Genomic DNA, 26,306 nt, shown 5'->3' with positions numbered 1-26,306 from the left:
AAAGGAAGAACTCGATTGAGAAAATACCTTCATAAGATTCGACTTGAAGGCATTTCTTAATTGATGGTTGATGGGAGAGAGCCCAGCCCATGGTGGGTGGTGCCATCCCTGGGCTGGTGGTCCTGGGGTTTATAAGAAAGCAGGCTGAGGGAGCCATGGAGCAAGGCAGTGAGCAGCATACCTGGAGGTTACTGTATCAGCTCCTGCCTCCAGGTTCCTGCCCTGTTTGAGTTCCTGTCCTGACTTCCTTCAGTGATAGACCACCATGTGGAAGTGTAAACCACATAAACCCTTTCCTCCCCAACTTGCTTTTGGTCATGGCGTTTCATTGCAGCAATGAAACCCTAAGGAAGGACAGAAGTATTTTGGAAGTGATTTTCTTTTAGGAATACATTCTATATGAGCTGAGACCTGTTCCCTTACATTAGCAATCCTAATGTCTTTTACAGACTTCTAGTTTGGTTGTCTTTTCTCATACTCACACATGACCTTTCCTTGTGCCTTTTTTACAGAGGTTCTTAACTATGTGGAATCTAATTTCTTTTTTAAAAAAAATATTTATTTCATGTGCATTGGCGTGTTGCCTGCATGTATGAGTGCAAGGGTATCAAATCTTGGAGTTAACATTTGTGAGCCGCCATGTGGTTCCTGGGAATTGAACTCAGGACCTCTGGAAGAGCAGTCAGTGCTGAGTCATTTCTCTAGCCCGGAACCTAATTTCTAAAGCCAAAAGCTCCCTCCCCCAAAACCGTCCAATTTTATTTCTTATTTGGATTCCATTTGCTTTCAGGTTTGTATCGTTTAGACCTACCTGACTTTCTTTTAAATTTATAAACTCAGTCTCAAAAGAAAAAAATATCTTTCCACAGTTCAGATTCCAAGCCAGGAAGACAATGTATGAAAACCCACATGGCCAGCTGTGAATTTTGAGTAGTTTGGAAAGTAGTCAGTGAAGTTTATTATTTAGGATTCTATTATACCATCCTTGGCAACAGCACTGTTCCTTAAAAGGGCACCACAAGGAAGGTTCCCTACTTTATAGAGAGAAAAGCGAGGCAGTAGAGGCAGTTCTGGTTAAATCCATGTAGGTCTTTTGGCTATGCTGCTTTCTTCCACATTCTCTGGTTCACAGAATTCACTTAACTATGTTAGAAAAGCTTTGGACCAGTGCAGAGTTGCAGAGTTAAGATCGACTCCACAAAGTACAAACTCGAAGATTAGTAGTGTTTTGTGGGGAGGGCAGACAGTAACGATGGCTGGTCCAGGCAGTAACACCGACCTCACAAAATAAGAAACAGCAATTTGAGCAACGCGCATTAACCAAGATGAGAAAAAGTGTTATCTAATGAGCTAAGATCTCACTTCACCGTGATAGTGCTGAACGCGCCGCCCTCGAATTCTCAACAACAAAGCTTTTCCAAAAAATTAAGGGAGTGATACTGTGTTTGGGAGAAGACCTGAGGCCCGGGCAGAAGGTGCTCTCTGGAAACCCTAGGTAGTGCTGGCCAGGCAGGGCGGGGCGGGGCAAGGCCCGAGGTGAAGGAGACCTTGCTCCAGCCACCGCGCCATCAGGACCCCAGAGAGTCTGCTCTGGGAAGAGGGAGAAGAGTGCAAGCCGAGGGTGCCTGCTTCTCCGAAGGGAAGAAAGCCCGCACTGGCAAAGGTAGAGCGGACACTGAGGGGCGGACGGGTGGGCTGGTAGAGGCAAGGCAGAATCGCAGTGTAGAGGTGTGAGGAGGTGGCATGAAGATTGGGGACTAGGCCTGGCCCTGAGCGGCGGGAGAGTGAAGGAAGACCGGTTCCTTCTGCAGCTCCCAGTTAGTTTCTGTCAAAGATGGCCAAATTCCACTCTGCCCTTCCCCCTCCCGCGCCTTTTCTAATCCCCTTCGGTGGCTCCCAGTACTGCTGGAGGCCGTGGGGAATCTGGGTGAGTGAGCGCCGGGAGGAGGGTGAGGAAGGAAGAGAACCTCCCCGCTGCACCACCCACCCCGCGGGTCCTGCAGGAGGATCTTTTAGTTGAAAAGGAGGGTTCTGTGGCTTTAAACCGGGGAGTGGGCGTCACCGCGGGGGACCCGGTGACTAGCCGGGGCGGGGTTGGATGGGAGGGGTCATGCAAAGCAGAAGGCGGTGCCGCCAGGGCGGGGCTTCGTGTAGCGCGGGGGCGGGGCCCGGGTGGGCGGGGCGCGGGCGGCCTCTCTTGGGCCAGGCGCGGGAGGGGGCGGGGGCCGCGGCGGGCTGGTACCATCGATCGTGTTCGGGGAGGGGGACGGGTGCCATTCCCCCGGAGGGGGCGGGCCCTGGCGGCGGCGGGGCCAGGGCCCCATTCCCCGCCGGGCGGGCCGGGGGAGGGGCGCGCCTCCGCTCGCGTCCGAGGCGGGGCCCGCGGTACCTTTCGTGGCACGGTGCGGCTGGGGGAGGGTCGAGGGGAGGGGGAAGGGGCGGGCCTGGGAGGGGGAGCCGGAAAGGGGGAGGCGCCGGCGGACAATGGAGCCTATGTGTGCCTGCGGGAGTGGGACGGCGCCGCCGCCGCCGCTGCTGCCGCCGGGGGGAGACGCTGCGCTGCTGCTGCCGCTGGTCCGGGCCCCGGCCCCCCGGGGCTGAGAGCAGCCCGGGACCGCAGCCCCCGCCCGCGCTCGCCCCTCCCCCGCTTCGGCCCCGGGTAAGTGGCCCCGGGGAGGGGGAGGGGCGGGCCGGCGCGGCGGGGGCCGGGTCCGCGTGCGCGTGTAGCCGGGGGCCTCCGGGGGTCGGGGCGCTGGCTTGGCGAGTTGGGTCTGGAGGAACCTGTTGGGGGAGGCGGGGGAGCCTCGGGGGCTGTAGGAGAGACCCCGGCATCTCTCGGGGTTTTAGAGGTTGTGTCCCAAAGCTGTGCTTGAAGAGGTTACCTGAGGGGAGATGACCGTCTCGGGGTCCTGGGATGGAGGGACGATGGAGAGGAAAGAGCGCGCGAAATTAGGAATTTCTGGTTGAGTTTGGTGGGGTTTGTAAGACCTCGGAGATGCGTAGAGGGGAGAAAGGGGACTCCGCAGGCCAGTGACTTGTTGAAGGGTTGGGGGAGGTGTAAGCCTAGAAGAATGTCTGAGTTGTAAAGGGTTCCAGCAGGTGAGATGGCAACGTTTAGGTCACTGAGTCATTGTGGGGGTCGTAGAACACACTAGTGGTTTTCAATTTGGAGCCCTAGAGGCTGACTGGCCTTTGAAAGTTCCAAAGACTATTAAGATGTCACTGGTAAGCGTTGGGTGAGCTTGGTGAAATGGAGATATCCTACAGAAAACACGTCGCAGAGTTGGTGGTTAGTCCAGAGGGAAGGACCAAGGCCTGTAGTAGTATAGCTAGGGACATTATGTTAAAGCTGCCAAGGATAAGAAAGAAAACTTAAAATCTGACCTCCAAGAGCCTTTGGTCTGCTAGAAGTAAGGAAGAGCGTTTTTTAAACGTTCAGAGTGATTCTGAGGCTAAGATTGGAGTCACAGTCATTAGATAGGGTAGCAGAATGGATGCAAATGTGCCTCGGAGGAGATGGTCTGAGGCAGGATGCAGTTTATGCAAAGTTAGACTTTAGTTAAAGCCAACACAGGTCAACCCCTTACAGTTGCTCAGTGGCCATGTAAAAAGTCACTTGTATGGTGCAGTTGTTAGCATTTGATATACTGTAGAATTAAATGGTTGGTTTTGGTGTCAGAGATGTGGGCTCCTGTGTAGGGAACACAGTGATGAATTAGGCATAGCAGGTAAGAAGAGTAGGTAGTAAAAAAGTTGAGATGTTGGAGGGTAAGACTGTTTAGAACCTGTGACTTGGAGGTTTTTCAGTATCACTGTCTGGTTGGTTTGAAAGTTTTTGACTGGACAGTAGTCACTGGAGAATTTGTCATGAAGAAATGTTTGTGTGCAAATCTGGGGACCAGTAACTAAGTCCCCTCCTCTTGAAAAAGACCTATACTGTTGGTAGGAATGGATTAAGAAGAGGGTCTGATAGTTTAGGTGTTGCAAACAGGCTTTGAGGAATGAGGGCTCTATTAACTGTCGGGTGCTTTGGGTAAGTTGAGGAAATGTGGAGATGTGTGTATGACATTTGACAGCTTGATGACCTAGACGTTGGCTATCGAGCCTTGAAAGTCTCTGCAATCAATAGTTTTAACATAGCTGATAGTCAGATAGGAAAATCATCGGCCTAAAGATGAAAGCACAATTTCTGTATAGTTTTCTGTTTATAGGACAAGTACCATGGAACCGGTTCTTGAGCAAAAAGAATATTTTGTTCTTGATTCTAGTTAACCAGCACAAGCCAAAACAAAACCAAAAAACTTACATACATTGGGATTTCTTCTATCGGTTATTTCCCTGTGGCCTTCAGAAGTACCTGCTGGCTGTAAACCAAGAAAGACAAAACAAAACAAACACAAAAAAACAAAAACAAAAAACAAAACACCAGGGGGAAAGACCCAAGGCTTTCACAAGCATTGTGACCAGCTGAGTATTAGATCATGGTTACTGCACAGTGGTGAAAAGCCTTGAACTTGAACTCAAGATGTTAGCTCTCTGGGTGACTTACTTTGAACAAATCTCTGGTGTTTTCTGGTGTTGCTGCTTACAAAGTGACGCCTCTCCTCTCCGACCATTCCTTGCTGCCTTCCCGTCCAGCCAGTTAATACCTGTCCAGAAAGTTCTGTGAACACCTCTGAGGATGCGTGATTATGTAGTATGACTTTTTTAAAATCCCACTCCGACTGTCTCATTAATAGACCGAATTCACCTTCCATTCAGTCATAGCAATATGGTTAATTAAAGAACAGAATGGGCGTTATGAACACTTGTTTCTTCTGCCATCCAAATTTAGGGTCTTATATTAATTTTGAAGGATTAGTGTTTAGAGGGAAGACAGTGATTTTGGTGATAATTGAGCAAAAGTCACCACTGATCGTGAGAAGGTAGATGCTGGCCTAGGCTGCAGGTCCCCTGTGTTGTGGCATAAAGCATGTTTCTCTGTTTCCTGCCTATCCAGTCCTCTTCAGCCATGGGATGGCGTGAGTAAAGTGGTTCTGTTCACTTTGCCATCACTTTCTGCTTTCAGCAATGTGATGGGCAAAGTCTCTGGAAGCTTTTCTTCTTCTAACTCTGGGGTTCTTAGTGTTTTTCTGTCCCAGTACTGTGGCAGTGACACGATGCAGAGTCCCATCTGAGAATGCTTCCTAAATGCAGTAGATGTGAGACATCTAATGTGTGCTAACGTGTGCCTCCCTGTCACACAGTGAACAATGTCTAAGGACACTGATGTTGAAGCAGTGATGAGGGAAGAGCGTGTGTCGTTTTGTCAGCGAATCTTCAGCTAATGTGACATAGTGCTGTTGGCGGCACAGTCACAGTATTACTAATGCTACACCCACCGTTGAAGGCTGCGCTAACTTCATTATTTAGAGATTAGTCAAAATGATGATCTATGTTATTCCCTGAAGGCTTCAAGCCTCCTCTCCTCTCCTCTCCTCTCCACAAAGTCCTTGGGAGCTGTGAATCACGGGGTTAAGAACTACCTTAGACCAACTGATTCTGATTTTTTTTTTTAATACTGTGAAATTTGAAAGTTAATGTAAGGCTGCTTACACTTTGGGCTTTGTGATATTTTTAAGTATCTCTAATTATGCTAAGAAGGGACAAAGAGACCACATGAAAAAACCAGAGACCATTTTGCAACCTGACTGCCCTCTTTGGTTGTACAAAAGGTTAAGAAAAACTCAGAGGACACGCTTGTTTTGTTTTGTTGTTTTTTCCAAGTTTGCTAGACACATGAACACATGTAGTTCCCTAGATTTCCTACCCCTTTTCTCCGACTTGTAAAGTTTTCAGGGGTTTGCCTTCTCCCCCATTTTTGATTAATTGCTTTCTTCTCCCAGGTGTCCGTTTGGCCACGGCATAGTGAGGAGTGGGGAGTTTTCCTTGGAGTCAGTGTGAATTTGGATATGAACTTTTCCTTTCTTCTTGTCATCTCAGGACTCAGATGTGGGACTAACTGGTGTCACTTCGTATTGACCTAAACATTCCTGTGTGGTGAGGTGACAGTTCTCCTTCTCTGTAAGCTCCTCCCCGCCCCAATGTAGAAGACAAAGCAGAGTGGACATCTTGAAAGGTAAAAACCTTACCTTAAGCGGCAACTTCTGTGACTTAAGCTTGAGTATGTTGGTTTTTTTTTTTTTTTTTTTTTTTTTTTTTTTTTTGTCTCTTCAGGGTTTCTTGGGAGGTAAAACTGGGGCTGTTCTTGATTCTAGAGGTTTCCCAAAGTTCAAGTCATCAAAGCAGATGCAGGTCACAACTAAAAGTGGCATTACCCTGGGTTTTGTGTGACCCAGGCCCGTGCTTGACTCACTGCAGAAGGCTGAGGAAAAAGGCAGACAGTGAGAAGTGAAGCTGGTATTTATCATGTCCCCTTGGGTTTGTGTGAATGGGAGCTAAGAGAAGCAAGTTCACTGTAATGCATCCATCAACCACGTTTGCTGGGTTTTGCTGGGTACCAGGTGTTAGGATGATGATTGACACCGTCCTCAGGGAGTTCCCTGTCTAACTATAGCAGTGACACTGTTTTCGAGATGTTAAATAGTGAGATAGGCCCTGGATGACGTACAGGGGAGTAGCTGGCACTCTAGGAAAACTTTACAGAGAGGCGATTGGTGTGTACAATAGATCTTTGGTGGCCATTATTCTTAAGGATGGTACTTAGGATTTACTTTGAACATTTTAATCTTGTCAGAATGCTTTAGCTTAACATGAATTTTTGTTTCCTTAACGTTTAGTGGTCCACTAAAGGACATCAGATGACATTTTGCCCCATGAATACTAAAACACGCAGTAGTGTTTCGTGCAAACTGAGGTTTTCTGCATGCGCCCACTGAATCATTTGTTTTCCTCTACATTCGGGCGAGAGGTCAGCTCTTCCTTTTGTATGCTTGAAGAAGCCGTTTCGTTGTTGGCACGCCAGAAGTTAAGAATGAGCTAGGAATGGAATCTTAAGACCTTTTAGTTCCACATTCTGTGATGCTGTGCCTTTTATGGAGTAGTGGTCATAGCGCAGAAATGAAATTTGTTAAACATGACATAGTTCTAATAAACTTGACTCTTTAGAGCAGGAAAGTGGGAGTACATCATGGGAAGGGCTGAAGCTGGAATTTTGATTCTGAGCTCAGTCAAATTAGTTTGTGACTTTGCTTGAAACTTTGCTAATCCTATAGAGTGCCCTTTTAAAGATTCCCTAAATAATTTGGCTCTCAACTTTCTAGAACGTTGTTTTCCTTTGAAATTACAAAACTAGCTTTCCAGTGAAATGGCTCAGCCCTTAGAGGCTCCTGTGCCAAGCTGACAGTTTGAGTTGTACTCTCAGGACCACTTATGGTGGAAGGAGAAAACCATCTCCCACAAAACTCCCTTGACCTCCACACATGCACTGTGGCACATGCACGTGCCTGCACACGTAGATTAAATAAATGAAAAGTATAATTTATTTTGGCCAAGTGTTATCATTCTAGTCTACAGGGACTGATGTTGGAAATCTTATAGGCTACCTGCATGTCTCAGTTTAGCACTTCATTCTGCACACAGTAGGCCCTTCATAGAAGCAGGGTTGTTCAGTCCTAGACGCATTTTTCTTGCCGACTGTTGCCATGCAGAGTCGCAGCTGTGCAGAGGCAGTGGCGGTGAGCAGCCCTAAGAAGACTGTAAGTTCAGACTCACGCTTGGCTTTTGTCTCTGCTCCTTCAGAGCCAGCATCCAATCTCTGTGCTAGGACACATATAGAAGCAAAAGCATGTGCTTTCTCTTATCCATTAAACGCCAGGAAATTTCAAAAGTAGAAAAGTTGATCATGTTTGCACTTACTATCTTACCCCCAGGGCTTTGAAATAGCTACATGTACTGTACACATCCTTTAACAGCGGATGGCTCACGTGTGAGATGGTAGTCTCCTATTTAAACCCCAGAGGAAATAGGAAACCCATTTTTCTCTTAAGATGCTCAGCAGTTGTTGTATTGGTAGTATTGATATTTTCAGATCTACTTTGGAATGCCTACCCACTTTATTCTCTTCTAGGTGAGGGTCACCTTTGGGAAGGCGCTCCGACTCCTCACCCCCAGGATGAACTCTGCAGTGTCGTGACCCTTGGGGTTTTGGTGAGTAGAATTGGATGGTACCATGGGAACAAGTACCCGGCTTAGGAGTGAGAGCTTTGCAAAAAGCTTTAGCTTTTCCTCAACAGTTGATATTTTCTTTTCAATCACTCAGGTCTGGTTCCCCACCCTAGCCTCTAGCAACTGCCATTCTCTTACCTGTTTCTGAGTTCAACTTGTTAAACGTGTAGGAGATCATGTGATATTTGCTTTTTTTATATCTGGCTTATTTAATGTCCTCCAGATTCATCTGTGCCATTACAGATGACAGGATTGCAGTGGTTTTGGTTTTTTTTTTTTTTCTTTTTTTTTTTTTTTTTGGTTCTTTTTTTCGGAGCTGGGGACCAAACCCAGGGCCTTGTGCTTCCTAGGCAAGCGCTCTACCACTGAGCTAAATCCCCAGCCCCCTGTTTTTTTTTTTTTTTAAGGCCAAATAGTTCCAGTGGCAGGGGGACTTGCCACAGTTCTTAAATCTACTCAGTTCTTAAATGGATTGATGCTTGGGTGTGCTCTGTATCTTAGTTGTGATTAAGTGTACAATAGCTGGGCAGTGATGGCCACACCTTTACTCTCAGCACAGGGAGGCAGAGGCAGGCAGATCTTGGAGTTTGAGGACAGCCTGGCCTACAGAGTGAGGTCCAGGACAGTCTGGGCTACACAGAGAAACCCTGTCTCAGGGGAAAAAAGAATTGTGCGGTGAGGTGCAGATACAGTGGCTTAGGGGTTTGATCCCGGCACTGGGGAGGCAGAGGCAGGTGGATGTCTCTGAGTTCAAGGACAGACTGGTCTATATGGAGAGTTTCAGAACAGCCAGGCTACACAGTAATATCCCTTATTCAAGAAAAAAAAATCTGTGAGATACCTCTTGGACATATTCATTTCCTTTTCTTGAATAATAGTTTTTGGACAAATACCTAATGTTCTAGATCCCTTAGTAAGTGGTAGGAATGGAAGGATGGAAAATAAGTTAGTTGCGACCCCTACTTCATGGAGCTCATAGGTGAATGTTATATAGGTAATCACATAATGGTGTACACAGTTAGAAAACCCAAGGTGCTCTGAAGACTGATGGGGGATTTCATGTAAGTAGATGGTTTTAAGGGATCCTTCTCTGAAGAAGACATACTTGACCTGTGACTTTATGAACTGGAAGAGGCATTTTAACTGAATGCGGAGTAGTTTTGGAAGGAAGGCAATACTAACGTGAATAACTCATGTCCAGTCCCATCAGTTTTGAGCCCTCCAGGGAGGTGTCACATAGCCACTGTGTTTGTAGGCTTGCAGAGTACAAGCCAACCCAGAGGTGTGAGTCTGGGAGCTGTTGGCATAGGAGGAACTCACCGAAGAAGGGAGCCCAGTGTGGAGTCCTGTGGGACTCAGGTGTTAGAGTGGATAGAGAGGGGACTCGGGATGTGTACACATGAGGAGTAGCTGGAGAGGCAACAGGAAAGGGCAGGTCGAGAAGGAAGGAATGGCTTGCAAAATTGGCCACAGTGTTCAGCCTTCTGCTATTAAGTGGCCACATTGAGCTCATGCTTGAGAACCACATAACTGAGAGTTTTTAATTGAACAAAAAAGTCATATAATGTTTTAAGTAGGTTTTTATTTTGATATTGGGCTACCAATACGTTTATAGCTACCATGTACACGCCTGATGGATGATGGAGTGAGATATTAGACCAGAGGCTTGGGTGACCTCACAGAAACTGGTACTGTGATCTGGGGATGGAAGTTAATTCCTATGGCGGAAGGTGAGTTGCACCTCATGTCATGTCCATAGAGAAGCTTGGCTCTAAGGGGAGGAGAAGGCTAAACTGGTTTTGATTTGCTTAACTTCCTTTAACTTCTTCTCACTTATCTATTCACTCCATGTGAGGCTATGTATGGTTGCGTGTGTGCCATGGCACAACTGTGGGGGTCAGAGGTCAGAGGACAATCCCCAGGACTTGGTTCTCTCCTTTCAGTGTGTAGGTCCCAGGGATCAAACTCAAGTTGTCAGGTTGGTGGCAAGTATGTGAGCCCTGTTTATTTATTTATTGTTTTCAGCAGTAAAAGGACATTACAGTGGTTCTAACTATTAATTGGGAAGGTCTGATGGACACAGTGATAGAAGAGGTGGCCAGAGAACAGAATAAGATTCCTCAGTGGGCATGAGCCATACCGCCTATTAGTGGACTGAGCCTTGAAGAAAAATGATTAGGTTTTGTTGTTGTTTGTTTTGATTGTAATGAAGCAAAAAAATGGATGGGTACTCTGGGGAAAAGATTTGCAGATTTAGTGTGGGGATGTCCCACTTGGTAAAATGTCTTCTTCCTCTTGAGTAATAGCCAGGACCACAGACAGGAATCATAGCACTCAGGACATGGAAGCAGGAGGATTTGCAAGTTCTTTGTCTTTTGTTTTTTTTTTTTTTTTTTTTTTTTGGTTCTTTTTTTTCGGAGCTGGGGACCGAACCCAGGGCCTTGCGCTTCCTAGGTAAGCGCTCTACCACTGAGCTAAATCCCCAGCCCCTTTTTTTGTTTTTTGTTTTTTTTTTATTTTTATTTTTTTTTTGCAAGTTCTTTGTCAACACGGTCTACATAGCAAGTTCCAAGCCACCTAGAGCTATAGAATGAGACACTGCATTAGACAAAACAAACAACAGGAATCACCGGTAACCCACAAACTAGGTTAGGGAGGGAGGGAAGGGAGATGGTAGGTAAATGGGAGCAGATGAGAAGGTCCGAGGTGGTGCCTGGCAGAAGGAGCCAGTGCGCATGCTCCGGAGTGGTGCTCGTCAGAGTTAGATACGCCCCGCTGAAGACCTGACCGCTTCCTCTTGCCAGGTCTGGCATTGCAATGTGGAGAGTACACTGGGGGCTGGGGGCTCCGGCCAGACACCAGCTCTCCCAGCAGCAGAGTGAGCAGTAATGTCATCATTGCTAGATGAGGTCTGAGAGCGGTCTTGTGGGGTGCTGTGCATGGGTTGGAGAGAGTATGCAGTGCGTAGACCAGGGCTGGAGGTGAGTACAGTTGTCAGGTATTCAGAGAAGAGAAGCCTGGGAGGAGAGCTGAGGCACGAGGGTGTTCTCTTAGAGAGAAGTCCCTCTCTCGCTCTGATGATCTTGTGGAAGACCTGTTCTAGTTCCACCCATTGGGCATAATCTCATTCTCTGGAGCTGTCATGAGACGTTCAGTAGTTATGCTCGGTTGTCCCCTCAGAGCAGCAATCTAAAGTTAGGCCTCATTCCTTGGAACACCTCAAACCTGGATTTTATTCTCAGCCATTGCTTGAGGCTTGTGTTCCTTTCAGCCTCCGTTCTGTCTGTCCATCCAGAAAGTAAGGCCAGGGTCTGAGAACACTGATTGGCTCGAGAGGCCATTTGTGTGTGACTGTGTGCTCTGGTCATTCCGGTGGGAAGTACCTGTGATCAATGCCGGGCACATTGTGAGAATAAGAAACGGCATGGAGAAGTACGTTGAAAACCAACATGTTTTATGTTCATGGTTTCATTATTAGAAATAATCTTTGCTACCGGCTCATCAGAAGTGCCTGGCAGATTAATGAGGCAATTTGATATTTTTGATGTATTTTGCATTGCCTCGGAAGAAGAGTACAGTACACACGCCAGGTGTTTCTGTTCTCTGGGGAAGCTGATAAGTCTCTTCCTACTGTAATACCTACGGCACCCGCACGCTGAGAAGTGTAGAGAAACCAGAGAACTTAAAATAAGGTTCTTGTCTTCAAAGAACAGTCTTCACAGGAAGGAAAATACACACAAAGGATCGCTCAGTGCCGCTGGCGGAGCAGTAGATGCACACAGAAGTACCACAGGGTACAGCAGCATGCCGAGGTGATCACCGCTTTCCTCTGCCTGAAGGAAGCCTTGGCTGAGTCCACTCAGGGCTCATCTGCTTCTTATTTTATTGTTCTTTAATAAGATCCCTATTTTTTAATAAGAATGTAAGAAAAAGGTTTATGATCTTAATTTTCCACATTTGACAACAATAGTCCATCCTATAATTTAAACTGCTCAAAAGAAAAATGGAAGATGTGGGGAGGGGGTAGACCTTAAATGTTATTAAGATCAGCATGCTCTTTAGAACGATGTCCCTGAGGCCAACATAGACTGCTTTGGAATATCTTTTCCCAGTTCTCCTTCCTGCTCCCTTTATTTTAAAAGGAAAAGATGTAATCGTGTCTACTTAAAACTTTATAAATCCCCTTCGCTGGCACAGGTAAGAGTCGGGGAGGCCTAACTGAAGGACTTTTGCACTTGACAGTCTCATACAACCAGCACAACCTGAATAATAACTGTGGCTCCTCCTGACTGAGACTCTCAAAGTATGTGCAAGCTGTAACACTCGAGCCTCTTCTAGCTCCTTTTAATTTTTTAGCCACTAGTCCTGCACCTGACACTCTCCTGTCCGTCCCATCCTTGGTCAGCAGGTAGAGAGGGAAGAGCAGGTCATGGTGGTTACAAAACGATGATCATGGAACTCCTGGGAGGGACCCGTGACTTAGAGTATACCATGGTTCCCTCCCCCAATGTCTAGGCTACCCTACATAAAAGGCTTTTCCATTTGTTCCATAGCCAGGTTTGATAATATTTTATTGACCTTTATGCTTCAAATTAGCCTTGCAAATTGGCTCAAAAATACCGTAGCCTTCAAAGATACTCCTTTATTTTCAAAACCGTGGCTCATTGCCATGCTTGCCAATGTCCCTGTCATTAAGGTGAGAACACAGTTACAAAATCTGCATAATTTAATAGAAGACTCATGGAAATCGGGGGGCAGAACTGATTATGTTGGTATTAGCTTAATGTTTGTGTTAGAAGAGTCTCCTTCTCTGCCCATCACCCTGGAGCCTAAGAGTAAAAGCCTCGATGATTTGCTTCATAATGTGAAACTGGGATGGGTTTGTTACTCTTCTCGGCCACTGTTTGCCACCACAGCCCACATCAGAGCTCAATACCAGGGGTTCAAAGCCTTATTTGGAGCAGGGGCCAAGAACCCAAATCCATTGAGACTTTTATATTCAGAAATAAACACAAGGGAGAGTAAATGGCTAAACATTAAATCCCCTTTCTCTCCTGCAAACACAAGTGGCTCGGATGGGAGGCCAATATGCTGATCAGAAATTCTTAGTCCCCTTTAGTCGCTTAAGCACCAGAGCCAGTGGCTGCAACATGGCTTCCTCCTTTATCTAGCAGGACCCGAGGCAGGCCCAGCTGTCTCTTGTCTTGTCGATCCTGTAGAAAGGCCTTTTCTGTGTTTTCACTCTCACCTCTTGCCTTGTGTGTCCTTCTCCTGCAGTGTGCCCTGGAAATGCGAGATTTTCCTTCAGCAGCAGGAGGCACACACTCAGAGAATGCTGGAACTTCAAGGGGGAAGGACCCACTTCCACAGCAGAGAAAAACAAAGAGGAAAAAGGCAAACAGGCAGCCAGCGCTAAGGGACACACCAAGCAAGCAGTGGGCAACCGCCTCTGCCCCTAGCAGCTATTTCTGCTGTAGCCCGAGAGGAACTCGGTGAGCCTGTCCCAGTTAGTGACCGAAAGCTCAGGATTTCAATCAATGCATCCCAGTAACCCTAAAGTGAGGAGCTCGCCGTCAGGAAACACACAGAGGTAAGAGGCAAGGGCCTCACTCTCACCCCTCGGGGATGGCACATGGGCACCACACACACTCATTGCTGCATCCGTGTGTACAATTAGAAGCAGAATGGAAAAAAAAAAAAAAAAAAAAAAAAAAAAAGAAGCAGAATGGACCCATGTGGCAAAGAAGGAGGAAACTTACTGAAATAGTAACAAGTCCAATGTTCCTGGGTTACTCTCTCAGCCACCATTCCCATATTTCCCACCTGTACCATTTCCCCACCCTTTACAAAGCACAAACAAGGACCTTAAAGACCAGCCAGCACCATCTGAGGACTCTGAGGCCTAGATAATGAGGTCCTGGAACTAAGACACCGCCAACTACCACCCAGAGCCCTTGCTGCGTTTCTCAGTACCCAGTTATTTAAAAGAATGTTTTGCGTCTCCCCAGGGCAGCGGTGGCCTGCCCTGCTTCGGTGCTGAGTTGCTGTTGGAAGGGATTTGGATGCTGGAGGGTTTCCCTGACCTGACAGCTCCAGTGGGGTTTCCTGCTGCCCTCCTGGGCCTGCCTGCTTGTTTCTGCAGGGGAGCCAGGCTTTCATTACAGCTGTTCCTTGTCCGGAGCCTGGGGGTGGTTGTATTTGATCTTAACGATGTCTGTTTGTTTACTCTGAGCTAGTCTTAGTGTGAGAGTCACTTTTCTATGTACATAGAAACGGTTGTCCTTTATTGACAGAAGCCCTAGAGATAGGTCCCCATGTGACTCTAGTGTTCCTGAGTCCTGGAGGCCATTCTGTTTGATCCTCCCCTCTGTCGATAGCTCTAAGATGGGAGCCAGGGTGGCAGGGACAAGCCAGTGGGCAAGGTGCAGTGCAGGGCAGCTTTTTAGCACTCAGGGGCTCCTTAACCTGTTACAGAAACACGAATTTGTACTGACCATGTCTGGTGTCTGTCTGATCGTTTTGTTATTTGTTTCTTTAGTAGCCCCAAGTCCAAGCAGGAGGTGATGGTCCGTCCCCCTACAGTGATGTCCCCATCTGGAAACCCCCAGCTGGATTCCAAATTCTCCAATCAGGGTAAACCGGGGGGCTCAGCCAGCCAATCCCAGCCATCCCCCTGTGACTCCAAGAGTGGGGGCCATACCCCTAAAGCACTCCCTGGCCCAGGTGGGAGCATGGGGCTGAAGAATGGGGCTGGAAATGGTGCCAAGGGCAAGGGGAAAAGGGAGCGAAGTATTTCGGCCGACTCCTTTGATCAGAGAGATCCTGGGACTCCAAACGATGACTCTGACATTAAAGGTATGTCTACAAGATCTTTGAGACTCAGAGGGCAGTAGGTGTTCCCTGGGGAAGGCATCTGACATTCACTAGAGGCCAGAGGCTCTGTCAGTGAAGTGGGAGAGGATGTGGCAGAGCCTGGCAGTCTCGAAGCTTGGGATAGACCACTGCTTCTCATTTTTCTCCTTATTGAAGAACAGTCTAGAACACTTTGTTGAGTTCTTGCTCTTGAAAGTGTGTGACTTGATCAGATATGTTTTAGACCTAGCCCATGTTCGTAAGCATATCTCTGGCCTGTGCACTGTGATCCTTCAGTCAAGCCAGTAGCTGCAGTCAGCTGTGTCTACGGCCCACACTGGAGCGGTTTCTCTAACATTCCCGCCTCTTGGAGAAATCCTCCAAGACTGGGGTTTTGTACTTTCTGGTTGCCACTTTGCCAGACTGATAGACACACGGGGAAGCCATAATGACCCTGGCACTAGTTCAGAGCTGTCACAGCTGATTTCAGTGTGGCAGGAATGAGTGGCTACCAGATGTGGTAGAAATTTGGCAGGCACCACAATGGAACATCTCAGGGAAGAGTGTTGCTGTGAGGCCTTAGGCTCTTTTCTTCCTTCAGTAAAACTTTTTAAAAAAAAGTCTTAAGAGCAGCCAGAATGTGAAGTTACTGTTTAAGAAGCGAAAGAGAGATTTCCTCAGCCCAAAATGAAAGTGTAAACCTGAGTAACCACTCCCTGCCTCCCTCCTTCCTTCCCAGTCCCTTTCTGAAGTGTTCTTGGGAATCCTGTTATGAATCCCAGCACTCTCCTGGGTACTGGGGTATAGACAGCAGGACAGATGTTGTCATCCTTAAGAATTTGAGGGCACCTAGAAAGCCAGCCATCAGAGCATCCATATGAAATATGATAAATGCCAGGTTACTAGAAGGGAGCCGTGAGTGTGATTACCTAGGCGTCCTGTCATGTCTAAAGGCTTCAGAAGGGGGGTACCAGAAAGGAAGTATACTAATGTGTACTCTAGACAGGAAAGGACACAGGACTGATACAGATGAGTCATTTGGGGAAAAGAGTGAAAAGATAAGTAGAAGAGATATTTTCTCTTAGCAAGGGACTTGCTCTGGAAATTTTCAAGGTGGATCTATGTTACAATGATGCTGTGTAAATGCTGGCAGGAAGGCTGGGAGGAGCCGCCTGTTCTCCACCTAACAGCGAGCCTTTCATTCTTTTAGAATGTAATTCTGCAGACCACATCAAGTCCCAGGAGTCCCAGCACACACCACACTCCATGACCCCGTCAACTGCTACAGCCCCCAGGTCTTCCACTCCCTCACATGGCCAAACTCCTGCCCCAGAGCCCATACCTGCTCAGAAGACACCAGCCAAAGTGGTGTACGTGTTTTCTACTGAGATGGCAAATAAGTAAGTGATGGCGGCGTCTTGGTGTTGAACTTGCCTCGAGTGTGTTTCGAGACCACAGTTCTTATTCTACGGCATTGACTTCTGTACAGCACTTCCTTGCCTGTGTTGGGAGAGGGAGAGTAAGGTTATGTAAACATAGGTTGAACACACAATATACAATTTTCTGCAGTCTGTCCTTTTTTTTTTTAAATCACGAACAGTAAATGTCTATACTAGAATAATGAGAAAATATAGGAAGAAAAATCTCAGGAATTTACCAGAAGTAGCTATAGCTACTGTGAACATTTTGCTTTATATATTTCAAGTTGTTGGATGATGCAATGAGTTTTGTTTACCCTCCACATTTTCTCCCAAGGTGAAATGTGGATCTTCACAGCCTTGCTCTGTCTTTAGGTGTTAGGATTCTGGTTTCTGCCTTTCCTAGGTGGTGTTTGAATGAGAATTTTCTATGACTCACCTAACTGGATTGATCTTGGGCTTTTTAGTGTGTTTCTGTTTTTGTTTTGTTGTTGTTTAGCGCCCATGTAGGCGTTCGCTCCCGTTACTGCCATCTTCAGACATTTGATGGTAGCTGATAACCATAAATAATGAAGTGTGTTTCCTTCAGTTTCTTCTCACTCAGCATTCCTAGTGGTCCTTTACCCCCCCTGGGGTTATTAACATGTCTAGAGTTGCACCTCATGGAACGAAGCAAGTGCTAGTGTGTCATCTCGTTTGTCTTGCAGGGCTGCAGACGCTGTACTGAAGGGCCAGGTTGAAACAATTGTCTCTTTCCACATCCAGAACATCTCTAACAGCAAGACAGAGAGAAGCACAGCCCCCCTGGTATGTCATGTACGTTTGGAATGATGGCATCCGGGTTCTGCAGTGTGTGAAGAGTGGTGGTAAATTAAATTGAGAGTGAACGAGTCTTGGCAGCACAAGCAGTAGTCTGGGTATTTCACCCAGTCCTGGCACCGTGAGGTCGGAGGCATATCGTCCCACTCACTGCTTCTGCTGGAAGAGGCTGGAGAACGTGGAAGAAAGCAGAGATCAACCTAATGAGAGCAGAATTAGAGTCAGGTGGCTCTCCAAATGATTCTTACTTGTTTGGAATCAGGGCCCACTGAGTACTTTTTAATTGCGTGATATTCTCGGAAGTATAGCGGATTAGTTTGTTTCCTCCCTGGATCTTAAGCGGCCAGTATAGCTACACTAGGAAAAAAGTCTTTCTCTAAGCTTAGAGAGCCCAACGTGTAATCAAACTTATTTGTTGTGAAGAGGCATTGTCCCACGAGCTGGGAGTAGGTAGAGATTTAAAAGATTTAGACACTGTTTTTCAGAGAGCATAAAGCACAATCCTGGGATGAGTCTTAAACATGAAAAAAAAGTTGAATGACAGTAAATGGTAAGTCATAAGTCAAGACAAGTCAGATGGCTCCTTGTCTAGCTTGTGTGTTGACGAGGCTCCATCTCCAGGGCACAGCAGCACTTGGGCTTTCCTGGATTCAGAAACGGCGCTTCCCAGTCCTGTGCCCCTCGGCTGCTCAATAAAAACCTCTTGTCCCGGGTGTGCTGCAGTGCAGTTCCCTGCTTTATTGACCCTATGACAATTCCTGATGCAGCTGTCACCTCTGCCTTATCTGTTACTAAATGACACTGGAGTAGGACTTTGGGGGGGTGGGGATTGGTAAAGACTAATCTGATTGGTCCCCTCTGCTGTAGTTGCTTTATGAAGTCAGTACCCACCTGCCGCAAACTCATCAAAACTGACCAGCAAAACCAAATGGAAATAGCAGCTAAGCAAAGGTCCCTCCTCCAGGGAATCGCAGACATGAAATATACTTTTGATGTATATTCAGAACCACACAGATTCAGATCACAAACACATATACACCGTAGACACTTAAATCTGAAACGCTAACTGTTGGTGTGCATAGATGCCCACAAGGATTCATTTACAGATTTACCCACAGGCAAACATTCCAGCTCAGTTGAGAGCAAAACATGGGCATCATCCAAACTCATTGTCCATATTGTCGGTGACATGCTTTTGTCTAGGATGAAGTATAGCAGTGGTCCTTAATAAATGATAAGCAGTCATCTAACCTGTTAAAAGGGACAGCCGTGTTGATTGGAAAAAACAGATCCAGAGACACCGTGAGCTAGACGGTCTCAGATTTCTCCACAGACACTTCCTGCCCTCAGATTAGCTTACTGCCGCCAATATACAAACTCTTATCAAATACGGAATCAGCTATCACAAACTGAAAACAGAAACCAGAGATGCCAGGCCCATGGAAACTCAAGGAGGAAGTAAGTCAGTAATCACTCTGCCAGAGGAGGCAGAGCACGGAGCAGCCTCCCCGCCACTGTGACTGGCTGAGCACAAAGCCACAAGTGACTTTTTGTTTCCTTCATTTGGAAACATCAGCCCTTTTGATTGATAATGAGAAGAATGTATAATCATGAAACAGAAAAAGTGTTAGGTATAACCTCTCACATGCCAAGAAACTAATCTTTCCTTAAATTAAAAGTCCGTAGTGGACACGTAATCACAAACCTGTTCCCCAAAATAGATCCTCAGGTATTCAGTGGAGTAGCACTTGCCTGACACATTTATGAACTTATTGAGCCTAACTTTCAGGAAGGGAAAGAATGTTTGCCATAAGGTTTAAAATTGGTTAAAAAAAAATCCTTGAGCAGTTTGAAAGGAGATACCTCATGGGTTTATGTCCTTAGGACACAACTTTGATGTGGTTAATTGCCCTTCTGCTCCGTTCTCGTTATGATGCAAAGCATCTTATTGTCTTCAGAACACACAGATACCCAGCCTTCGGAATGATCCAAAACCTCTCCCACAACAGCCTCCAGCTCCCGCCAGCCAGGACCAGAACTCTTCCCAGAATGCCAGACTGCAGCCAACTCCTCCCATTCAGGCACCAGCACCCAAGCCTGCTGCAGCCCCGCGTCCCCTGGACCGGGACAGTCCTGGGGTAGAAAACAAACTAATTCCTCCTGTGGGCAGTCCTGGGAGCTCCACTCCACTGCCCCCAGATGGTACTGGGCCAAACTCGACACCCAACAACCGAGCAGTGACCCCTGTCTCCCAGGGGAGCAATAGCTCTTCAGCAGATCCCAAAGCCCCCCCACCTCCACCAGTGTCCAGTGGTGAGCCCCCCACACTGGGAGAGAACCCCGATGGCCTATCTCAGGAGCAGCTGGAGCACCGGGAACGCTCCTTACAAACTCTGAGAGATATCCAGCGCATGCTTTTCCCTGATGAGAAAGAATTCACAGCAGGACAAACAGGAGGTCCCCAGCAGAACACTGGGGTTCTAGATGGACCTCAAAAAAAACCAGAAGGGCCAATACAGGCCATGATGTCTCAATCCCAAAGCCTCGGTAAGGGCCCTGGGCCCCGGACAGATGTGGGAGCTCCGTTTGGCCCTCAAGGACATAGAGATGTGCCCTTTTCTCCAGATGAAATGGTTCCACCTTCTATGAACTCCCAGTCTGGGCCCATAGGACCGGACCACCTGGACCATATGACTCCTGAGCAGATAGCATGGCTGAAGCTGCAGCAGGAGTTCTATGAGGAGAAGAGGAGGAAGCAGGAGCAGGTGGTTGTCCAGCAGTGCTCCCTCCAGGATATGATGGTCCATCAGCATGGGCCCAGGGGAGTGGTCCGAGGGCCTCCCCCTCCATACCAGATGGCTCCTGGTGAAGGCTGGGCACCTGGGGCAGAGCCATTTCCTGATGGGATCAACATTTCACATTCTTTGCCCCCAAGGGGCATGGCTCCTCACCCCAACATGCCAGGGAGCCAGATGCGCCTTCCTGGATTTGCAGGAATGATAAATTCAGAAATGGAGGGGCCAAACGTGCCCAACCCAGCCTCCAGACCAGGTCTCTCTGGAGTCAGTTGGCCAGATGATGTGCCAAAAATCCCAGATGGTCGAAATTTCCCTCCTGGCCAGGGTGTCTTCAGTGGGCCTGGCCGAGGGGACCGCTTTCCAAACCCCCAAGGCTTGTCTGAAGAGATGTTTCAGCAGCAGCTGGCAGAGAAGCAGCTGGCTCTGCCCCCCGGGATGAGCATGGAGGGCATCCGGCCTGGCATGGAGATGAACAGGATGATTCCGGGCTCCCAGCGCCACATGGAGCCAGGAAGTAACCCCATTTTCCCTCGGATACCAGTCGAGGGTCCTCTGAGCCCTTCCCGGGGTGACTTCCCAAAAGGAATGCCTCCACAGATAGGTCCTGGTCGGGAACTTGAGTTTGGCATGGTTCCTGGTGGGATGAAGGGAGATGTCAGTCTAAACGTCAACATGGGATCCAGCTCTCAGATGATACCTCAGAAGATGAGGGAGGCTGGGGCAGGCCCTGAGGAGATGATGAAGTTACGCCCTGGTAGCTCAGAAATGCTGCCTGCCCAGCAGAAGATGGTGCCCCTGCCATTTGGCGAGCACCCTCAGCAGGAGTATGGTGTGGGCCCCAGGCCATTCCTTCCCATGTCTCAGGGTCCAGGCAGTAACAGTGGCTTGCGGAATCTCAGAGAACCAATTGGGCCCGACCAAAGGACTAACAGCCGGCTCAGTCACATGCCACCACTACCTCTCAACCCTTCCAGTAACCCCACTAGCCTCAGCACAGCTCCTCCAGTTCAGCGTGGCCTGGGGCGGAAGCCTTTGGATATATCTGTGGCGGGCAGCCAGGTGCATTCCCCAGGCATCAACCCTCTGAAGTCTCCTACAATGCACCAAGTCCAGTCTCCGATGCTGGGCTCACCCTCGGGGAACCTCAAGTCCCCTCAGACTCCATCGCAGCTGGCAGGCATGCTGGCAGGCCCAGCTGCTGCTGCTTCCATTAAGTCCCCTCCTGTCTTGGGGTCTGCTGCTGCTTCGCCTGTTCACCTCAAGTCTCCATCACTTCCTGCCCCATCGCCTGGATGGACCTCCTCTCCCAAACCTCCCCTTCAGAGTCCTGGGATCCCTCCAAACCACAAGGCGCCCCTCACCATGGCCTCCCCAGCCATGCTGGGAAGTGTAGAATCAGGTGAGTATGCTTACACGCTCACACCTGGTAGCTGGAGGTTGCTATAACCTGAGTTTGTGTTTTAAGGAAACTTAGTGTCTGAATTGAATAGTCAAAGGCAGTGGCCTTTGTCCTATTTTGTTGCAAGGTACATAATAATCAGTACTTGAAAAAAATTATTCACAAGCATCCATTCCTGGCAAAGATTAAGTATGAAGGACTGGTGAGAGGCTTGAAAACAGAGATGGCCTTAGGTCCCTAGACAGTTGATGTTGGCATGTGGATACAGGTGAAATGGAATGATGACAGCGGTTAAGGGAGGCTTCCTCAAGTCCTGCTCCACCCACTTCAGGGTTAGTAACCAACCACAGTGAGGCCTCTGCTGGAAGACCATGGCCTCCCTCTAAGTGTCAGCAATGAGAACTTAGGAAGCTCCTTGGTAAGCTGCTCTAGTCACACACCAGCTACAATTTGTTAACAGTTTCCTTCCTAGGAGAGCCTCTGGCTGATGATGGTAGTTTCCCCAATTGGGACCAGAGGTGGTCAGTGAAGTAGCCTGGGGTGTTAAGTACTGGGTTGGTGCCATCTCCACTAGGGAAACACTAGAATCAGAATAAGGCAGGCGATTTACCCTAGCAAGCTAAAGTATCTCTGTGGGGTGGCATTCACTAGCTCAGTCAAGTGGAGCAGCCAGCCACCTCAGACATGTTCATGGAAATTAATCAAGAGTTTGAGCAGAGTGATGGGGTTTGTACCTGAGGGTAGAGTACACTCCTGTCTTGTTGGCATGCAAATACCTGAGTTGAATTCTAAATTATAGTTGTCCGGGGAGAGAAATCTACTTGTTCAACACCCTTCAGTGAGACAGTTGTCTGTGAGCCTTGTTTTCCCCAAGACTGAAGCAATGTTTCTAGCACATTCCTAGCATGCTCACCTTTGCTGATCCTTAACCGCTACAGCCCCCTGTGGTCTCCCTCTGCACACAGGGCTTGGCAGGAAGACTAAGCAGTGCCCCAGCTCGGGTAACACTGTCCTGCTCATCTGACTTGTTCTCGGCCTCATTGGCTCATAGCTGTCATGCCCAGCACCCTTCAAGAAACATCCGATTCCCTGCCTCATTTTGTTTTGTTCTCTTAGGTGGTCCCCCACCTCCTACAGCCAGCCAACCTGCCTCGGTGAGCATCCCCGGAAGTCTTCCCTCTAGCACACCTTACACCATGCCTCCAGAACCCACCCTTTCCCAGAACCCACTTTCGATTATGATGTCTCGAATGTCCAAGTTTGCGATGCCCAGTTCCACCCCCTTATACCACGATGCCATCAAGACTGTGGCCAGCTCTGATGATGACTCCCCTCCGGCTCGCTCACCCAACTTGCCATCAATGAATAGCATGCCAGGTAAGATGAGAGGCCAGTGCCGAGCAAAGCAGGAGCCTTGTAAAGTGTCTATTCAGTAGCCGTAGACATGCACAGATGGAAACTTAACAAGTTGAAAAATGTGCCGACTACATTTCCAAGTGAAGCCTGGACAGGAGGACTGAAGCTCGGTTAGCGTGGTTCTCGATCTGTAAGATGCCAGGGTGCAGGGTGGGTGCGGTCAGTTTTGTGGTGATCTTGTGTGTGAGGCACAGTTAGGTTTTGGTTCTCCTGCGTCAGTACTGCAGAGCCTCTTTCATTTCTGTTTCTGGACTGCTTTTCTGGGGAAGCAGCTTCAGTCCCCAGGTTCTTGCCTCCTGTTCCGTCTGCATTCCCTCCTGCGCTCACTCCTGCCAGCCTCACTAACAGGAAGTGCCGTAGAATGGTGGCGATGACCATCAGAGAAGCCATGACTTTCCTGGTTCCCCTTTCATTCTGAATGTTAGGCATATTGCTTATTTATCAGTTAATTAACCAGGTTAGGAAGTGCTCTGTGATCGTCACAAGCAGCAGCCCTGCCACACTTGATTTTAATCCCATAGAGAACAAATGTGGCTCAGAGGCTGCAGCAGGACCGCAGGTGCTCCTTGTCCATTGGAAGTTCCTGTTTCCTTAACAGCTTGAGAACCTGGAGCTGTAATACCCTCTTTACGGCACCGTGAAACAGTACAAAATTCCACTTGAAATAGAAAAGACCTGTTTGGTTTCCTTCTTGATATTTGTGCTATTTGAACTTAAGATACTCAACCACTCCTTTATCCAAAGTAGGCTACACTTGAGCCACCCAAACAAATCCTGTTCTGTATGAACTGTCCCCATTGAAGAAGACCGTGCTTATTTGAAATTTAACTAAGACCTTTTCAGAGGAAATGTATTCCGTGTAACAGCTAGCGGCTTGGTGATACATTGTCTGCTTCCTGGGTACCTGTCTGTGTGCCTCCAAGTATGCTACCAACTTTGGTGACAGGGATTATTTATTTTCCCAACACAGTGCACATTTGATGCATAATAATTTTTTGTATAATGTGTGATTCGTTGTCATTTTTGTGAGTTGCTTTTGGTTGAGTTGATTCCTTTGATGTCTTTATTTTTCTAGGAATGGGCATTAATACACAGAATCCTCGAATTTCAGGTCCCAACCCCGTGGTTCCGATGCCAACACTCAGCCCGATGGGAATGACCCAGCCACTTTCTCACTCCACTCAGATGCCCTCTCCTAATGCCATGGGACCCAGCATACCTCCTCACGGGGTCCCAATGGGGCCTGGCTTGATGTCACACAATCCTATCATGGGACATGGGTCCCAGGAGCCTCCAATGGTACCTCAAGGACGGATGGGCTTCCCCCAGGGCTTCCCTCCAGTACAGTCTCCTCCTCAGCAGGTTCCATTCCCTCACAATGGCCCCACCGGGGGACAAGGTAACTTCCCAGGAGGGATAGGTTTCCCAGGAGAAGGACCCCTTGGTCGTCCCAGCAACCTGCCCCAAAGTTCAGCAGATCCAGCACTTTGCAAGCCTGGAGGCCCAGGGGCTCCTGACTCCTTCACTGTCCTGGGGAACAGCATGCCTTCAGTGTTTACAGACCCAGATCTGCAGGAGGTAATCCGACCTGGAGCGACCGGAATACCTGAGTTTGACCTCTCCCGCATTATCCCATCTGAGAAGCCCAGCCAGACATTGCAGTATTTCCCTCGAGGGGAAGTCCCAGGCCGCAAACAGCCACAAGGTCCTGGGCCTGGGTTTTCACACATGCAGGGGATGATGAGTGATCAAGCCCCTAGAATGGGGTTAGCATTACCTGGCATGGGAGGCCCCGGGCCAGTAGGAACTCCAGACATTCCTCTTGGTACATCTCCATCCATGCCAGGCCACAGCCCAATGAGACCACCAGCCTTTCTCCAGCAAGGCATGATGGGACCTCACCACCGGATGATGTCACCAGCACAATCCACAGTGCCCGGCCCGGCCACCTTGATGACCAATCCAGCTGCTGCTGTGGGCATGATTCCTGGCAAGGATCGGGGGCCTGCTGGGCTCTATACCCACCCAGGTCCTGTGGGCTCTCCAGGCATGATGATGTCCATGCAGGGCATGATGGGACCCCAACAGAACATCATGATCCCCCCACAGATGAGGCCCCGGGGCATGGCTGCTGACGTGGGCATGGGTGGATTTAGCCAAGGACCTGGCAACCCAGGAAACATGATGTTTTAAGCTGCTACGATTGGATGTGCCGATCCTTGTCAAGATGAGATTCCAGGTCCTGTGAGCTGCTTTGGTGGAGTTCCAGGAATCCTTACCGTTGGTCATGCCATAGGAGAAGAGGGACCCGGGGCTGCTTTGAGGGAGGAGGGAACCAAGAATGTATGGGTTTACCGGAAAACAAATTAGTCATTTAATCAACAGGTGTGTTTTTTTTAAGATTTATTTTTTAAAAATTATTTTTGTGGACGTGGGGTCCCGTGACGGCACCTACTTTTGGGAATCTGTAGCCGTGTTTGAGATTCGCCATCGGTCATGTCTTGCACCGTTCTCTGTGTTTACGTCCTTTGGACTGGCTTCTCCCAGGATTCTTTTCTGGTTTTTGATTTTTGATTTGGGCTTTATTTTGTGTGTGTGTGTGTGTGTGTGTGTGTGTGTGTGTGTGTGTGCGCGTGCGTGCGTGTGTGTACTGTACTATATTGTAAAAGGGATTTTAGCAGAGACTTTAGTCTTTGGGGCAAGAGGAGAACAGGAATGCTGGGCTGTTTACTTTAGATGGAGAATCCATCTTCAGACCTTGGACTATTTTCTTTCAACTCCAGTGTATAGAAAAACCAAACTACGACCTCAGAGCAGAGTATTAACGACAAGCACAAAAAAGGAACTGAGTTCAGCGAGGGGTGGGGGGAGGGGGACAATTTTCTTTTAAAAATACTGAAGCTCGGGACATTTGCTCTTCAGTTCGTGTGCTCTTGAGCACGGTCTGTCTCTCCCAGTATACGAACCCGCCCTCACGGTTTCCTCTCCTCCTCTCCTCCTCCAGTTCCTTGGGTAAGTGTGTTTCCTTCCTGTGACCCCGATGGTGGCCCTCTGCTTCCCCCCTCCTCTTCCCCTTGGCAGCTGCAATACCCGGGTTCTCTTCTCTGGGGTTCTCTCGGGAAGCCTCGCCCCTGCCTCGGATGCCCTGCCTCTTGTCCCTCCCAGCCTTCCCCGCCTGTGTACTCTTCCTCGACCGCCTTGTTTCTTGTTCTCTTTTTTTCTTAGGAATTCCCAAGTGAATTTTATTAATGTGGGAATGGAACCGATGCTAAAAGCTATCCAGGATTTTGTTTTTGTTTTAAATTTTGTGTTCCTTCCCTTTCCTCCCTCTTCCCATGCGTGAAACGTTCTGTGTAATCTTCATTAAATTTGGTACAAAACCACTCACCAGAGCTGTGGTGTCAGAAAAATAAATATATTGTTTCTTACAAAACTGAA

General features: G+C 48.2%; 1 protein-coding gene across 3 annotated transcripts; it reads left to right on the top strand.

Annotated features, from left to right (window-relative positions):
- The first annotated feature begins 322 nt into the window (after positions 1-322).
- On the top strand, positions 323-26,306 carry Bcl9 (BCL9, transcription coactivator). Of its 3 annotated transcripts, NM_001107703.4 has the most exon segments (10): positions 323-1,663; positions 5,983-6,118; positions 8,069-8,148; positions 13,444-13,756; positions 14,705-15,021; positions 16,229-16,418; positions 17,144-17,243; positions 19,214-21,452; positions 22,569-22,829; positions 23,944-26,306. In NM_001107703.4, coding segments are annotated over 7 exon segments (4,278 nt in total). In that variant the 5' UTR covers positions 323-1,663; positions 5,983-6,118; positions 8,069-8,148; positions 13,444-13,703; the 3' UTR covers positions 25,062-26,306.

Source organism: Rattus norvegicus, chromosome 2 (assembly GCF_021556685.1).
Source record: "Rattus norvegicus strain SHRSP/BbbUtx chromosome 2, alternate assembly SHRSP_T2T, whole genome shotgun sequence".
In the NCBI taxonomy this organism is placed as follows: domain Eukaryota; kingdom Metazoa; phylum Chordata; class Mammalia; order Rodentia; family Muridae; genus Rattus; species Rattus norvegicus.
This window is presented reverse-complemented; position numbering and strand designations above follow the sequence as displayed.

Coding starts and splice junctions, on each gene's coding strand:
- Bcl9 (XM_087624398.1), top strand. CDS start 13,704: ATGCATCCCAGTAACCCTAAAGTGAGGAGCTCGCCGTCAGGAAACACA. Junction 13,757..14,704: donor CCGTCAGGAAACACACAGAG/GTAAGAGGCAAG, acceptor TTGTTTCTTTAG/TAGCCCCAAGTCCAAGCAGG. Junction 17,244..19,213: donor AGAGAAGCACAGCCCCCCTG/GTATGTCATGTA, acceptor TATTGTCTTCAG/AACACACAGATACCCAGCCT.